This window comes from Pseudorasbora parva, chromosome 19 (genome assembly GCF_024679245.1).
Source record: "Pseudorasbora parva isolate DD20220531a chromosome 19, ASM2467924v1, whole genome shotgun sequence".
In the NCBI taxonomy this organism is placed as follows: domain Eukaryota; kingdom Metazoa; phylum Chordata; class Actinopteri; order Cypriniformes; family Gobionidae; genus Pseudorasbora; species Pseudorasbora parva.
The window spans coordinates 34,879,077-34,897,919 of record NC_090190.1 but is presented as its reverse complement, the minus strand read 5'-3'; the positions used below and the strand labels follow the sequence as shown (position 1 = coordinate 34,897,919).

At 36.1% G+C, this 18,843-nt stretch overlaps 1 protein-coding gene across 1 annotated transcript; it reads left to right on the top strand.

Moving 5' to 3' along the window:
• The first annotated feature begins 357 nt into the window (after window positions 1-357).
• LOC137048228 (DLA class I histocompatibility antigen, A9/A9 alpha chain) lies at window positions 358-18,533 on the top strand. Its single transcript, XM_067426287.1, has 8 exons — window positions 358-430; window positions 1,347-1,607; window positions 16,815-17,093; window positions 17,291-17,563; window positions 17,736-17,834; window positions 17,962-17,985; window positions 18,279-18,324; window positions 18,409-18,533. Exons 1-7 carry the CDS (start codon window positions 376-378, stop codon window positions 18,311-18,313), a joined length of 1,026 nt encoding a protein of 341 aa, XP_067282388.1. The 5' UTR covers window positions 358-375; the 3' UTR covers window positions 18,314-18,324; window positions 18,409-18,533.
• The last annotated feature ends 310 nt before the right edge of the window (window positions 18,534-18,843 follow it).

Here is an 18,843-nt window from a genome sequence, read left to right as displayed (position 1 = left end):
TGACACCAGCATGCTTTAACCTAATTACAAATCAGATAATAACCCTAAGGTCAAATATTGACTTTTCTATCTTGTGTTTTTTTTTAAATGTTTTTTTTTTTGCTTTAACATGTCCTTTATATTTGTCAGAAATTCTGCTGCCACTACAATCCTGATCAACCCAGTTAAGGAAGTACCTCGTAGTAACTTGTGACGTTGAACGAACCTGGTATTTCTATTGGCTGTAACTTCAGAGACTATTTATGCGTTCGCTCAAACACATTTCGCCAGTTTACATGCGACAAGTGGAGACGTCTGGAGCAAATATTTTCAATCAATTGATCTAGAACGATTTTCTCTGTTTCTGAGAAAACTGTTTCTCGGGCAACAGCAAGGATGATGATGCGGTCTATGGTGCTTATGCTTTTCGGAGCTCATCTTGCCTATGCTGGTGAGTAAATAATTTTAATATGACAGTATTATTTGTAAGATTGCAGTTTGGCTTGCTATTCTATTACACTAAAAATACCTACATAAACAGCCCATATTGTGTCAAATTGTCGTGTTATTGACACTTTCCCAAAAATGTAGCCTTCACGCATGTTGCTTATTTTAATATGTTTCTCAAAAGCATATTAACTTTGAACAGCCCAATCATGCTCATGTACGTGAGCCTATGGCATTTATATTTTGATAAAATATGTAGGCCTATCCTTTACTGGCAAAATTATCTTAACTAAAAATTTAATTATAGCCTAGGCTACCTACTGAGAAAAGGGGGAGAGGGAATTGATAGCCTATTCCTAAGTATGTATGCGTGTAAACCATAGGTGTAAACTAACTGTGTATAATAGCCTACCATATTGTTGGTTTAAGGGTTGGTTTTTTTTTTTTCAAAAAGTTTTTTTTTTTAATAACAGCATTATAACTAGTATGATGTAACTGTTATCAGATTAGTTTCATTTCTGACCTGAGAAACGTGTTTCTGCCCAGAGACTGATGATGACGAACAACTTGGTCGTCAAACCCTTACACTACTTTTAGTTGAATATAAACCTTATAATATTTGTCTGATCAAGTATTGGAATAAAGACCATTAATAGCAGATAAAATCAAAATAACAAAAGAACCAATTAACAACTAAAAAAAAAAAACTGTCTGGGAGGAATTGACTGAAGTCTTTTTGTCCACTAGATGGCAACCCTTTCTTGCAGCCAATAATAATAATAATAATTTTCTTTGCAAAATGCTAAATTATTGCAGTGAATTGTTTGTATTTTGAACAAGCTGTATGCAAGTATGTCTAATTTGAAATGATTACTGAAATTGTATTATTCTAATCTCTGTGTTTGTATCTTTGTTCACAGGAACACACTCTCTGAGATACTTCTACACTGCTGTGTCTGGAGACATTGATTTCCCAGAGTTTACTGCTGTTGGTCTGGTGGATGAAGGGCAGTTTATGTATTTTGATAGCAATGGAATGAAAGCTGTGCCAAAGACAGAGTGGATGAGACAGAATGAGGGAGCAGATTACTGGGACAGCCAGACTCAGGGCCTGATTGGTACCCATCAGTCCTTCAAAAACAACATCCAGATCGCAAAGGAAAGGTTTAACCAGTCAAAGGGTAAGTTAACTAAGCCAACTGCACACATAGACAAAGTCAATATGATCAAATGCAGATTTAGATCTTAGATTATGCAAATGCTTAACCCACTGTGTTTGTGTGTTTTTATATTATAATCCTTCTCTTTGAAAACACCTTTTTTTGGTTCATTTTTTCATTTCATTTTTTGTGACTTTCTTGTTCTTTGAAAAAACACTGGACCACTCTAACCTGCAGTGATCTTCCCGGTGTAATAATTCATAATTTCTTATAGCATTGGTTTGAATTCTGTGTTTTTATTTTATTTCATTGTTTATTATTTCTTTATTTTTTTCAATTGATTTATAACACTTTGATAAAACTGTAGTTTTAAAATAATAATGTTCAAATCATTGTTTCCCAGGATTTTAATTCCTGTGTAAATAAATTTATGCTGCATTTTAGAGAAGTGTTAAATTGTCTGTGTAAATGCAATTTTTAAATTTTTTTTTTTTTTTATGGCGTTTAAGATTTGGTTTCTGTGCCTCTTTTGCTGTATAAAGATGCCTTAAGTGTGTGTGTGTGATTCTCTGTCGTTTAGTGTTTGATGCCCAGTTTTTCCGCTGTAACTATTTACAAATTTGGAATGTGTATGATAGTATATGATGAATAGTTCTGTTCAGATTTTACCACACACACACATCTGAATGTCTGACTTTAACTTACTGCAGGTGGTCCAGAACTTTACAACTGTTAAACTATTACAACTGTTAAACGTTCAGATGAGGCTTTGTCTAGACAGCATCAGAGTTTAACTTAAAAACTAACTTTAAAATCCTGTTAACTTAACTTAAAAATCCTTTTGAATTTGCAGTAAAAAAAACAACTCCCAGCTGTGGTTGTCAGAAATTCCCCATAAAAATCCTATTTCCAGTTTTACAGGATGTCTGTATATTTTACAACTTATAACTGTATATTTCATTAAAGGATTAGTTCACTTCTAAATTTAAATTTACCAACCCCAATTTTATCCAAATTGTTTATGTCTTTCTTTCTTCAGTCGAAAAAGAAATTTAGATTTTTTGAGGAAACCAACGGGTTGAAGGTTTAAATCAATGCAGTTCGAAAGTGCTTCAAAGGGCTCTACAGGATCCCAGCTGAGAAATCTAGCAAAACCATCTGTCAACAAAAAAGATATAATATACTTGTTAACCTAAATTGCTCATCTTGCACTGCTATATGGCGCAGATTACATAATCAGATTCATCTCTGAAAGGTCACGCTAGATGTAGGCAGAAGTAGCCTACTGCCCCGTATTTAGACTAATGGTTAATGCTAACTAAGACAAATGCAAACATCCTTTAGCAAAAACAGGTAAAACAACGATGTCGAAGTTGAAGATGGGAGTTTTTTTTGGTAAAGGGCATTTGTATTAGTCTTCGCACATTCGCTTGGGCCAATACTTCTGCCTACATAACATATAGAGTAATCTTTCCGATGGTATTACGCAATCCCTGGCACGTGGCAGAGCAGCGCAAGATGAGCAAAATAGGTTAAAAAAGTATATACAATTTTTTTATTAGGTTCCTTCAAAGTCTTTTAAAACTGCATTGATTTGGACCTTAAACCTGTTGGTTGCCATCAAAGTCCCTAATGTGAATAAAAAATCCTGGAATGTTTTCCTCAAAAAACGTAATTTCTTTTAGATTGAAGAAAGAAAGACACAAACACCTTGGATGAGATGGGGGGGGGGGGGGTAAAATTTTATTAGCTATAGTTTAGAAAATGGTAATAAAATATGACAAGAACTCGGAGTCAAACTGTGTCAGCAAATTCATCTTTTTTTTCTTCTTCTATTAATTGGATAAAAAGGGATTTTTTTTCATTTTATGGACAAAACAACTTTTCCACATCCTGTCCAATGCTGTCCTTCAAACATGTCATCTCAGCAGAGTGCAATGAATGAACACATAGTGAATATACCTACCTTTACATAAATTAACCATGGTTTTACAATGAACAAAATAAACAATAATAATAATAGGGTTAATGTAGTTATTCAATGGTTAGCACATATTAACCATAGTTTTGCATAAAATTTATAGTTTAAATAGGGCTGGACGATATGGCCAAAATTTATATCACGATATATTTCTTAATTTTGGTTGATACGATATAATTTCGATATCGATATGAACTATATAAAAGCTTTAGAAAAACTACCAAGAACTGCCACAAAGGATTTCTGTACCTACAAACTTCTGAAAAATTAATTTGCCAAGTCTATGAAACCTCCTCCTATAAAACTATATAATATTTTTGAAATAAAAACGGTACAAATAAATTAATGTTCACCTTTTATTTGTATTTAGCCTTTATACGAACAAGGAATGTGAAATCACCATCAAATAAACATAAGACTCACTTCGCAGACGCAGTTTATTGAGCATTTTCTTTTAAGTTTTAAATTTCAGTGAAGAACGATTCATAGCGCTATATTCTCCTTTTATGCAAAACTATAGACCTTTATCTACTGATGCACAAAAAATAATTAAAAGAAGACTCAATTCAGTGGCCTATTTGTGCTCTGTTTGAGATGAGTGCACGCTGCTTTTTGCAAGGCTTTAAACACGAGCAAATGATACATTTTCGTGAAGCCATGTCTGACCGTCTTTCACAAGCTTTGAAAGGTAATTTAAACGAGAATGAACGCATTGGTGTTAATACATGACATTGTGTGCAAATGTGGAAAGCATTAAAACAAATGTGCCACTTGCCTCTTACATAAATAGTCTACATGGATTATTTTTAACGCTTGGCATCGTATTGTTAAACATTAGATTGATGCATCTATGTCAATGTATTGTTACACCCCTAGTCGGCACCTCTCCGGCACATTTTGCAGCACACTGAAACCGGAAGTTTAATATCAGATCTTAAGCCCCATTCCCACGGGATTCGTATATCTGGGGACCTCTGGTGATTTGTAATAATTGCAGAGAATGTCGGTGATCTTAATCCCGTGCGAATCGGCCATGTCTGTTATTTGTAAAGTAAAAACTCCCCCGCAAATTAGCCTAATTTAGGCTACCTACCATATTTCGCCGAACACCGAGGTCCAGTGATAACATTAGTCCCGTGCGAATCGACATCTCTGTGATTTGGCCAGGATTAGGCGGATTGTATATACTTTTTGCAAGCTTTTTTTCTTCCTGTAAGCATTTCTATCTTTATCTTTCACGAAGAATAAAGTCTGCATTCATAATGCGCACCGTTATGAATCCCCGTGCAGCCGTGCCCACGCGGATTATACTTTCACTTTAGAATGATTATCAATTTGAGAGTAATCTGATTGAATGGTGTATTTAATATTAACATCAATACTGTTCTTAATGAAAAACATAACAGAACAGTATTGTACAATGACAATCTTGTTTAAATAGGCGCTTTTACATTTAGTTTTGAAACTGAATCTTCCGCTGTATATTGTCAGCTTCTCACTCGTGATAAATTAACTCTGACTCCTGCCGCTGGTCTGAGCTCAGTTCATGGCGTCTGTTCACTAACTGAACGAAAATATATTTATTTATTAGGCCACTGTAAAATAATCAAAACGATATCGATGCCTGTTTATGATTTCATACAGCTATCTATAACGAAGACTTGACATCATATCCGGGAGAAGTCAGTAAATTCGAGTAAAATCACAGGCTTTGCTTATCCCGTGCGAATGCGCCACGCAAAACTCAGATGTGGGGGAGTCATTTCTAAATCACAGAGGTCCCTATAATCCCGTGCGAATAGTGCTTTTAGATAGACGAACCACTTCCACGCCACTAAAGAAAGTTAGTCTTTCTTCTTATCAACTATTTATTTCTCCTTACTTGTGGAAGCTCGTTCAGTCACATTTGTGTTGCGGTCAGGGAAACTCTCTTTGTAGCTAACGTGCCGCGTTGGATCTATCAGCCTACTACTGCTGAGCACTGGCTGCGTGTCCGTGGTGTACGTCATCACGCAAGAAGCCAATCGTGTTCTGCTCTTTCTGATGGCATGCGCCCTGAACATGTCATATCGAAATATCGGAATTGTGTTTAAAAATCATATCACCGTTATTGAAAAAAATTATATCGCGATATATATTGATATTGAATTATTGTCCAGCCCTAAGTTTAAATATATGGTATTTGTGTGGTTATACAAATGGTAATCAATACAGCAAAAGCACAGTTTTATTATAATAAAAACAAAACATGGTTTTAATAGAACCAAATAGAATCATGGTTAATTTCCGAAAGTGTATATCTGTGCTATAGCCTACATTATGTGCAAAAAAAAGTTTCTAAGCAAAAGGAGTTTAAATCCCTACATTAACATGATAGATAAACAAAACACAGAAAACACAAACTCAGTATTACCAGAGAAGAGGAATGTTCTGCAGAAACACACACACACACTCACTCACACTCACTCACTCTATGGTCACAGTACTTGATACTGTCATTTCTTTATTCTGTAAAAATGTCTTACATTTATATTCCCTCACACACTTGTATCCCTTTACAGTTACTACTCGCATAAATTACTTGAATTACATGTTGACTTTTAAACCTAAAGTTAGCGTTAATTAAAAAATGTTGCGCTAATTGTGTCCCTCTCAACTGCTTTCTGTCTGTTTGACGCGCTTTGATGCAAAATGGAAATACTTGCGTGAATTACTAGCATTGACAGATGAGTATATAGCTACTGTTCTCTATATAGGTCAGTGGATATAACCTGTAAACTGAACATTTTGCGCCAAGGACACAGATGGACACACATCTGTCAAATTGCATGTCAGGTTATGTTAAACACTAATGCATTCTCTTGAAGCTTAAAATAAAGACTTCTCATGTTTTGGGCGCTTGGTTCATGTACCTTTCCTGCATCAGCAGCTCACTCTGTTTCCACTCCACTATTTCTAGATGCACATTTTGTCCATAAAATGCAGATCCAAATAATCGATTAATCAGAATCATTATCGATAATTTCCATCATTGATTATTATCGATTTTATCGATTAGTTGTTGCAGCCCTAATAATGTCAGATAACTTTGAAAGTATTGGGTCGAGGTAGACGAGCGATGTGGGAGCCGTAGCAACCACATCACAGCACCATAGCAACCACCTAGAACACCCTAGCAATGTGCATGTATCCACATAGAACAGCATACACAGGTTACACTGTACGTTTATTTTGAGATCAGACCCCTGCGAAACTAATGTGATGAAGGTTGAAACATCAATGACGCCTGACACAGAACAGTACAGTACTAAACCAGTATGACAGCAGATCATGTGTTCATAGTTATTGTATGACCATCAGCTGATCCTTTATAAACTGTGTAGTCTTTGTGCACATACTGTACAAATATGTACAGTAAACTGAAATACAATGTTTTCAATGGCATCTGCTGCTGCAAAATAAAAAGCTGTATAAAGCTCATAGTCCTAGATCAATTATAATAATGTTCACAGCTTATGTTATCTGGAGTTTTGAAATCTCTTGAAAATATTATTTTTGCAGTGTTTTGTCTGCAGAACAAAATAACAGAACAACTCCCTAAAAGAGATGCATGTCTGTCCCTCACAGCCTCGCTTTCATTCCTATTAACAATCACAGGTGGCGCTGCTGTGAATAAGATCTATTGAGCACAAACCAGAACAAACCCTTTGAACCTAAATAATAAAATGTATAATTGGTTATTATTACTTATACAATATTTTTTAATAAAAAATACTAACATGCATGATTAAATAATATTGAGTGGAAACTACAGCAAAACAATTTAATCACAATTATTAAAATATAAATTATTGATTATAGTAATTTATACAGTTATTTTTATAAGAATACTAAAATACATATGATAAAATAGAATATAATTAATGATAAATGACTTAATCTATAGGGCCATTATTTGTGTGTATTGCTTCTCGAAAAGAATGATAAACCTTAAGCAGGCTATCGTATGCATCATTATTTCATTATTATATTTACAGTTTCTTACATATTCAGTTAATACTGAAAAAAACTCAATGTTTAATAACTCTATAAGAAACACTGTTAATTTATTCATCTGCGATTCAAGAACCTCGCTTTCCCTCACATGTGTTGTGTGTCTTCCGCTCATCAGAAGTGTACACACACACACACACACACACACACACACACACACACACACACACACACACACACACACACACACACACACACACACACATGTTGGTCTATGTGGTTTACAGGGACTCTCCATAGGCGTAATGGTTTTTATACTGTACAAACCGTATTTTCTATCCCCTTACACTGCCCCTGCCCCTAAACCTACCCATCACAGGAAACATTCTGCATTTTTACTTTCTCAAAAAAACATCATTTAGGATGTTTTTAAGGCCATTTGAATTATGAGGACATTTGATATGTCCTCGCGATAGCAAAGCGATAACAAAAATAACAAGTAACAAAATTATTTATATAAAAAACTTAATCATGTGTGATGTGTAACGCAGTGACTTCTGGGAATGTCCTTTTACTGTTTTAGTTACCATAATTTATAGGTAATTCATAGTTTTTACTTGTAAAATCCATAAGTTTGACAGTATTCTAATGACAAATAATTTAGTTTTTCTTACAGTTTACAATTAACATGTATTTACTGCAGCATTTTTACAGTAGCATTTTAGTTTTTCTGTAAGAATTACAAACATGTAATGATTTTTATACTGTACTAATCCTAACATTCAGCATAAAAGTTTCAAACTTTAAACTACTTCAAACTTTCTTTTCTCAAACCAACATAAATGTTTGATTACAAACTTTACTCATCTAGTTCTTCTTCTGAGACAAAATGTCTGACTATTCAATCTAATCTGTCTATACATCAACTATCAACTAACATGGTATCTGAGACATGCTAGCAATGTGATAATAGTAACACCCTAGCAACCACCATAAGCACCATAGTAGGGCTGGGACAACGTTAAAAAATACGTTGACGCAAAATATGCGCGTCGATTCGTCAGACCCAAAATAAAGATGGCGGCGCCGGAGAGTAGTAGCAACCATAGATGTACATAATAAAGTATATTATGTAATTAAGTATATTATTTATTATGTATATCTATGGTAGCAACACGAGTGGCTCCTCAGACTTTCAGAAGTGCAAGGCTTGCGGGTTGGCCACAGTCTATGGGGTTGGCGCGCGGTGCGCACGGAGCATCACAGGCATGCGCGCACGCGTTTTGTTGTCACGGCTACATAAACAAATTTCTGCACACAGGAAGACAGATGTTTTGGTAATATTTGATGTATTTTAATCACAAAAACAAACGTTTGCATCAAGTGAAAGCATCGGACACATTGGCTACGTTACCAACATAATAAGCTGTTTTAAATTTAAAATGTTCAATGTCTTATCGCACTGATGTGACCGAGGGTATCCATCCTCTAAGTGAGCAGTTTCATCCCAGGACTATTCCGGTTTTAAACGGAATATTGGCGCCCATAATGCACTCTACATGTAACTTTTTTCACTGTCATGCCGCGGATGCGCGTGGCGTTTCTGTTGCGGGTCAGCCACGGGGCTGTGTGGCGTTTTCTCTGCCTTTGCACACTAGAAGCGTGTCTGACGCGGCGCTGCTGCTGCTATTGATGCGGAGGGAAGCCCTATTCCTAATGTTAAACATAAAGAGCCTACTGATACAGCAAAGACAACGTCGGGAGTAGCCACATATCTATGGTATTGACGGCAAAATAGGCTACATAATATTTCTTTCTGTATTGACAGTTGCAATATTTCAAAATCGATAATTGTCGTTTTTTATTATTACAATTAGGCCTATATCTGCATTTATGTAAACCTACAGACTTTCAAACATGAAAATGTAATTTAATAATATGTATTCGTGTCAAAATGATATATAAACATCTTTTCTAGGGCTGCACGTTTTCAAGTTTTTCATTAACCGTTAACCGAGGCCCTTAGCGGTTAATACTCGGTTAACCATAGTGTGCGTCAGGGTTATTATTAGCTTATTAATTTGACGACCACCATCTCCGTAGTGAACGCGCCTATAGAGAGAAATGCACATCATGGACTACATAATCAGAGAGTAGCCTATTTCTTTTCGTTTTAAATTGTTAAAAGACATTTCAAGTTTCTTAAGATCTATTTCATGTCTGCGAGGCGTACGCTGAGTTTCGTTAAATTCGCTCTTGCGGTCTCTAGTGGTGCAAACATATATTACAACTAAATTCAAAGCACGTCATTGACGCCACTTAACCGAGTAAAATGTTTCACTCGGTTACGCAATTTTTAACGGTTAATCGGTCAATCGGTTAACCATGGACACCCCTAATCTTTTCCTATTCTATTTTGCCTGGAGACGCTCCCAACACGCGTGAAAAATAGGCGCTCTTCTATTTCTAGCATGCACGCGTTTTCCGCGCGTCACAGGCAGTGTGCAAACTCCAACCTGTTAACAAGGGAGCCGAAACAAAAACGGACACGCCACACAGCCGAGACGCTCACGCTTGCAGTGTGTCCCTGGATTTGATTAACCAACTTGTTGAGATTTAATCGATGGGCATAGCCTGTAGGCTGAGTTGCATACATAGAAAAATCGTATAATATGTTTCTTTGTTGTAGGTTAATACTTAGTTATTTGTGTGTGTGTGTGTGTGTGTGTGTGTGTGTGTGTGTGTGTGTGTATGTGTGTGTATGTGTGTAGCCTACTTTATGTTTTCAAAGTTTTATTGAATGCATTGCTCTTGTATAGTCTTACTTTGGAATTTTAAGAGCAATAAACATATATTGCAATGTTAAGGAATTCGTTTTTTCATTCAGATAATTAAATCAACATGTATAAATTGCTATTAGGCAATTAATGGGGAGATAATCGGTAATTGAATCGAATCGTAACCGAATCGGACAGGAAAAATTAATCGTTAGATTAATCGATGCATCGAAAAAATAATCGCTAGATTAATCGTTTAAAAAATAATCGTTTATCCCAGCCCTACACCATAGTAATTATAAAGTAAGAATACACTAGCAACTGCATAACTACACCCAAGCAACCACTCAGAATACCCTAGCAACTACATAGCAACACATTAGCAACCAGATGACCACCCTAGCAACCATCCAGAATACCCTAGCAACACACTAGCATTCACCCCAAGTACCTTAGCAACCACCCGAGTACCCTAGCAACCGCATAGCAACATCCAAGCAACCACCCAGAATACCCTAGCAACTACATAGCAACACACTAGCAATGACATGACTACCTTAGCAACCAAGTAGCAACACATTAGCAACCACCCGAGTACACTAGCGACCACCTAGCAACATCCAAGCAACCACCCAGATTACCCTAGCAACTACATAGTAACACATTAGCAATGACATGACTACCTTAGCAACCAAATAGCAACACATTAGCAACCACCCGAGTACCTTAGCAGCCGCATAGCAACAAATTAGCAACCACCCGAGTACCCTAGCAACCTCTTAGCACCACCCAAGCAACCACCCAGAATACCCTAGCAACTACATAGCAACACATCAGCAACCACATGACTACCCTAGCAACCACTTAGCAACACCCTAGCAACCACACAGAGTACCCTAACAACCACATAGCAACACACTGGCATTCAACCCAAGTACCTTAGCAGCCGCATAGCAACATATTAGCAACCACCCGAGTATCCTAACAACCTCTTAGCATCACCCAAGCAACCACCCAGAATACCCTAGCAACTACATAGCAACACATCAGCAACCACATGACTACCCTAGCAACCACTTAGCAACACCCTAGCAACCACACAGAGTACCCTAACAACCACATAGCAACACACTGGCATTCAACCCAAGTACCTTAGCAACCACATAGCAACAGCCTAGCAACCACTTAGAATACCCTAGCAACACCATAGCCACCATAAATAACATAGCAACTGCCTAGCAAGCATCAAGAACATCCTAGCAACTGCATAGCAGCACCCTTGCAACCATCCCAAAATGCCCTAGCTACCACATAGCAACATCCAGGAAACTTTAGCAACGGCAAAGCAACACACGTAAAACCACAAAGAACAGCGTAGCAAATACAAAGCAATCTATTTATTTGTCTCTGAGTGCACAAATATCAGGGTGTCAGTAAAACCTTCAAGCTTTTAAAATCCATTTCAAACTTAAATCTACATCAAACTTCAAACATTTATAACACATAGCCTGAATGAACCAGCGATCATTGACTTAACCCTCCTATCGTTTCTTAGACGGGGTTATTCGATTTGATATCACTGCGCCTGCTCAATGTAGAATCTGGAGGTTACTTGCGTTTGTGTCTCTGTGTCATCTGAATGGGAATCCCCGAGTCGGTCCTGGCTGGAGAGGGGTTTTCCCGGTCCGTGATTTGATGGTTTTGGCCTTCTTTTGATGGACGTCTTGGGATGCCAATCACGTGGCATTTTGGTGGCTGGATGAAAAGTCTGGTGGGTGTTTTGAAGTTGAAGTGCGCTCGCTGGAGATCCGTCGAGGGAAGCTTTGCAGCGAAACTTAACTCAGAACGCAAGACTCACGGAAAGAGAATAAACTTAAGGATAAGAAAGGAAAGTGAGAGGAGAGTTCTAGATGGCCTGAATGAATTGAACCCATTTTCTCAAACCTGGGTCTGCCACGATCGGTCTGATCGTCTACCCCTGGAGTTCTCCAGCTGCTTTCTGGACTCCATTCCAACTGCTCATCTAGGACCACTTGAACTGACTGAACTGAACTAGAACTGCATTCTTTGTTCGTGTCCCCCCCCCTCCAAAATAAATGATCTTATATCTTGTCTCCTAACGTCCCTGCTCTAAGCAGAGAGTAAATCTAGACGCTATTTCTTATTATAAGAACATTATATATTTTAAACAAAATTCAATCAAACCATCTTCTGAATTATAAAGATATCAACATAAGGATACCAAGAAAGGTACTCTTTCAAACAGTCATTCAATATTTATACATTTACATGAATCGTGAGTGTGTGTGTGTGTGTGTATAATGTTCACTTGTATTGTTATGGGACATGATATCGAATTTTGCAGTAGAAGGCTGTTTGATTGTAAGTCCGACCATCAGGGATTTGGTGCAGTTTGTGTGTGACAACAGTTTCCGTGGCTTTGTCTTGTGGATTTTACCTCTGTCAGACCAAGTTGATGAGAAGAAGATGATCTGGTTAGGCTCTTCCTCTGTCATGGGGAGATCAAACAAACAAACTCTGTCCTTATCTTGACGTGCCCCAATCTCGCGAAGCCGTGAAGTGATCGTTTGTTCGTTGGCCTCGACTGGCAGGAGCCCACGGCGTTAATGGCCACAAACTCTGTTGGTCTGACTCTGGAGTGTTGATCTGGGTTTTACGTGTGGAATTATGTTCGAACTAATAATTTGGAAGATTAATTTGTGTCTGCGCCCACAATTCCTACAATGCGTATTACTTTATTATATTTTGTGTTCGTTTTTCTTTCTGTCTGAAGTCTTTCTTCTCTGTGCTATGGTGTGCTTGATTAATTCAGAAGTCCTCCGTGTCCTACGAAGAGAAACACATAGACTGCAAATACATTTCCAACCAAACAAAAACACATCCTCATTCACATATTCTATCCATGAGCGTTGTCACTTTTTCGCTAATATACCTGATTACGGTATTCATAAGTTTAGTTATTTTAAAGAGGACTCAAGTTAATTACTTAAAAATACAATTTATCATAAAACAGAAAGCATAAGCTGTTGTGTCTGGTTGTTATGTTTTCACACTAAATATAAAGGTTGAACTGTGTGTTTTACAACCATTTAGAGAGATTTCCAATCTCAATAGATTTTTTGATTGGTTAAAATGAATGGAGAATATCATTCGATCATAGAACAAATCAGCATATTAGAAATGATTTCTGAAGGATCATGTGACACTGAAGACTGGAGTAATGGCATTACAGAAATAAATTATATTGTAAAATATATTCAAATAGAAAGCAGTTATTTTAAATTGTAAAAATATTTTTTACAATATTACTGTTTTTCCTGTATTTCTAATCAAATGAATGCAACCTTGGTAAGCATAAGAGACTTCTTTTAAAAACATAACCTTACTGATGAAAAACTTTTGAATGGTAGTGTATATAATTATATAAAATGTATAATTAAGTATAATAAATTGAAATAATGAATACGTAATTGAAATATAATATATTTGAATATAAAATATATAATTAATAATACATTCATTAATTTAGAGGCGGATAGCTTATTTTTCTGTATTGCTTGCTTTCTCAAAAAGAAAGCTCGTGTGTGCCTATGAACTTCATCTCTGTACTGTTTTAGGCCCCGATCAGACACAACATGTTTATTAGGTTTGAAAACACGAGGCTTTTAAACGATTAAATAAACGATTAAATATAACAGTGAAGTTAATGTGTAAATACATGAAAAATATGTCAAACATTTTTTTAGTTTACTAGTTTGCTACATGATTTATTTAAATAAAAATAAAAAAATTAAATAAAAATGTGTTTATTAAATAGCAGACTAATGTTCTTCTGAACGTTACACATATTAAATTGAAATCTCAGGGTGGATAAATAATTTTTTTCAGTTAATAAAATAATGTACAAGTCACTCAGAATTGATTGCAGAAGTGTTTTATTTTATTATTTTTAGTCTTTTTTATTATTTGTATGAACACTATTGCAGCTCTTTGGATTTTATCTTCATGCAGTGACACTGCAACATCCAGGGTGGAGTGTTTCCGAATAAATGCCCTGGAGCTCGCCTCGCTTTCCCTTCCCAGCATAACCTGGCGAATACACAAGAAGCACAATAAGCACTAAACTCTAGTGCTTATTGCGCTATTATAGTTGACATTGAACATTTACAAACATTAAGAATAAGTTCTCAGCTCTGTAGGTCCATGCCGTGCAAGTGAATGGTCTCCAGAACTTTTAAACTGCAAGGGATGACATACGTAAATTCGACTTTATTACAATTTTTAGTAGGCTATTCCTTTGAAATGCCACAACTTGACTAACAACTAGTTAATTCATCACCAATTTACACAAACCGTACCAGGTGTTTAGCATTTGTACTCCAAACGGCACTCCAAACATGCATTATTTTCTCAACATGCAACACCTGACAGGGGAAAAACAAAACAAAACAATTGAACATAACATTTAAATGATCAATGTTGTTCTTGTTATGTGTTTTACTTTATAATGTCAATCTTTACTTCCTAGCCATAAGAAGCGTGCCTGATTCTTGAAGTTTTCATCCCCAACCTAGAGCAAACCAATGACGAGCATGTAGGCAGCATCTCCTTCTTCAAGAACAACTTCAAGCGATATGTTCTTTAGCAACGCTCCTGATAACTGAAAAGATAGCAACAGTTAGCACAAGCCGTTAAAAAAGTTAAAAAGCACAAATATAACACGATTCCATTCAACTACCTTGAAGATGAAGCATGATGGAGGGTCATCAAATAAGTAGATTTAAATTGTTTCGTGATACACAAATCATCATTAAAATTGATTATGCATACCTTGCTAAAAACAGAGGGCACAACTGAGGTTCGGTCTGCTAAAATTAAGTAATTTAAAATTAGCTGACCAATATTATTGTTACATAATTTGAAACCCATCATAATTTATGTATTTTGTTTCATACTTAAGTTCTTACTTCCATATGCAAGGTCTGTTTTTCCCCCGCCTCTCCATTCATTCAATTGGAAAAGGGGGAAAACGTGAGGACGTCAGGCGCTTTTCTGCTCAGAGTTTATTTTTTTCAACTTCGTGTGCTCAGAGCACTCCTACAACATTTTGAGGCGCCTCAGGCGGTTAAAAAAACGTGAGGCCCGGAGTGCATAAACAGCGCACATAACGCTCACTGCCAATAGAAAACTTTTTTTTTTTAAAGGCGTCTCTCACTTCAAAAACGTATTTTGTCTGATCAGGGCTTATATTAGTATGTTCTCGTTATTTCCTGATTGTGTTTACACTTAATTTCTCACATCTTCAGTTTAATACTGAACAAACTCAGTGTAGATGGACTCTGAGATGAAATGCAGTTCATTCATTTTTCTTTGGTTCAAGAAATCTCTCACTTTTTGAGTCAATCTTCAACAGTTTGAAGAGTCTTAATAAGTATTTTGGCTGATATTCTACTGTTTGTTTGTTTTTTACAATATTTTTTCTTACTAATCAGAATCATTTTTGCCACAGAAGATGAAAACTAGTGGACAGAAAGACTAGATAGACAGTGGACAGAGTACATTGACAGAATGTTCAAATCATAGATACATATCTATGGTTCAAATGGCCATGATTGTTCAAAATCCAACTGAAACTCAAACTGTCAAAATGTCCAGGTTTTTCGGAGTCGACTCCGATTCCCGACTCACACTATAGGAGTCTATGGAATCGCCTCCTCGACTCCATTTACTTTACATCAAAACAGTTTTAATTGTCATATTGTCAGAAATAAGACAAAACTGCAGTTGTTACACACTTAAATTATTCCCCCGACACAAAGCCTTAAAATCCCCTTATTAAAACCGTACACTTTTGGCATGACCGTCCAAATTAGTCCAATTGAGCGATGACTTGACGAGTGCTATCAAGGCTTCTACCCAGCTGTTGCCGATCCCTCATTTTACAGATGAAAAAGACACGAAAAAAGCTGTTGTCGAGTAATGGCGCTAAACACACATGATCATTGCCTTAAAAGGCGAGTTAAAGATACTAAATACTAAAATACATACAATAATGTACACTTATTGATGTGTTTCTTCTCGATGTGCGCTTTTTTTTAATGATTTATGGTTAGCTTAATGATTATGAACACAAGGTCAACCACAAATGGAAAACCAAATCTATATTTATTGCATTGATATACCATCAATTAAACTAAAGCTAGCAAGAATAAACTAGAATACTCTCACCAAATCAAACAGTACATTTAAATAAACAAGGGTTAAAAAAATTCTAAAGGATTAGATCAAATTTAGATCAAATGTTTAAAAAAAATTATGCCACAATAATTTAAAAGTTAAAACAATTTTTGATGTACAATAGCTGTTAGCAGAGTCAGTACAAGAGGGTATATTTATATTTCTTTAGCATCCTGCTTGACACATGTCAGCTCAGTAATTCTTTCTGTTTCTCTTCAGGTGTGCACACAAACCAGAGAATGTACGGCTGTGAATGGGATGATGAGACTGGAGCAACAAATGTTTTTTTCCAGGATGGATATGATGGAGAAGACTATCTGCACCTGGATATGAAAGAGCTGACATGGATTTCCCCAGTGCAGCAAGGATTCCTCACTATACAGAAGTGGAACAAGAACACAGCCCAGAAAGAGTATACGAAACAATATTTCAGCACTGAGTGCATTGAGTGGCTGAAGAAGTACCTGCAGTATGGAAAGAACAGCCTGCAGAAAACAGGTGCTTTAACTGATACTAGAAATCACTGTTTATATGTGAATATTAATAACCTCCTAAATGGTGACTCACCATTTAATGATTTTGGATGTTTGGAGCAGAGATACCATATTATTGATAACTAAACAAAATTGATAATTGAGCATGTAATTAAAGAGTTAACTTTATACAGTAGTGATGAGACCCCCCTCCGCTTCTAGTCTCTCCTCAGGTCTCTCTGTTGCAGAAGGATTCCTCCTCTCCAATGATGTGTCATGTTACTGGCTTTTACCCCAAAGAAGTATCAATCACCTGGCAGAGAAATGGACAAGACCATGATGAGGATGTGGATCTTGGTGAACTTCTTCCTAATGAGGACGGAACCTTCCAGAAGACGAGCACCCTCAGAGTTACAGCTGATGAGAGGAAGAAGAACAAGTTCAGCTGTGTGGTGGAACACAAGGGCATAACCATCAGAGAGGTTCTGGAGGAAGGTAAGGTCTCAAGTAGCTATGATGAGAATGATCCTCTTGTTGAGTAGATCATGACCATGAAACTATAAAACGTTAATGGAAATCATTTGCTTTATGTTTACAAACTTTTGTGTTATATAGTGTCACAGACAATATTCTAGATACTGATTTTTCTTCTCATCATATTCTTCAGATTCTGTTCCCATTGCCATCATTGTTGGAGTTGTTGCTGTTCTGATCCTGTTGGTTGTCGGTGGTGTGGTTGGGTTTGTGGTGTATCGGAGAAAGAAAGGTGAGACATTGTCTCATATTTTATCATCATCACTATATTGATTATATTGTATGTTTCACATGTTTGTGTGCTGCACTGATGGTTGAAATAACTGAATTTACAATCCACCTCTCTGGTTGTTTTTCAGGCTTTAAACCTGTTCCTCAGAACCGTAAGTTACTAATCTCTTTTATAATAACACATTAATAATAAATGGCTTCTGCCATTGTTCACTAGTATATATTATGTACCATGTACATATTTCAATCTGTCAAGCAGGTTTTTAAGTAATGGAAGTCATGTTAATTCATATAATAAATCAAAATATCCATTGTCTCCTACAATATTTCTCTCTAATATAACTTAAACTAATAAATATGACATTGTATAAATATGTAATGCCATTTGTGCTAATTCTAGGAGCTGTCTGTTTTATTATTGTTGTAATTTTCTTTTCTGTTGTAGAATCTGGTGATAATAGTTCAGCAGGATCATCCTAAAGCAAAAAGATGTAAGTGTGTTGTTATTCTTCTTCTTCAGTGCAACGGTCAGTCACATAAAATTAATTACATTTAATATGTTTCTGCCATTTTAGGAAACCAGATGAGTATGAGATGAAGTTAAAAAAAATAAAGTTTATCCTGCTCTCCATCGTGCTTTCAGAACTACATCTAAACATACACATGGTGGGATTGATCTGATGGTTGTAGATTGATTACATCTAAAATCTTTTGGTTTCATCACACTTTCTGTTCGTCTTCTGGTTAATATTCATTTTATGATTTTTTTTTTTTAACATATAGAAATATGACAATGATCACTGAACCTACATTGGAAAGTGTGTATATTTCTCTTTAGTGACATTTTTTATATACAGCTCTGGAAAAAATTAAGCGACCACTTAACATTTCTCAATGTTAAGAGGTCTCTTAATTTTTTTCAGAGCTGTATATATATATATATGAAGAATGATAACAAGTCATTGAAAACATCAAATTGTTTATCTTCTGCAACATTTAAATGATCAATA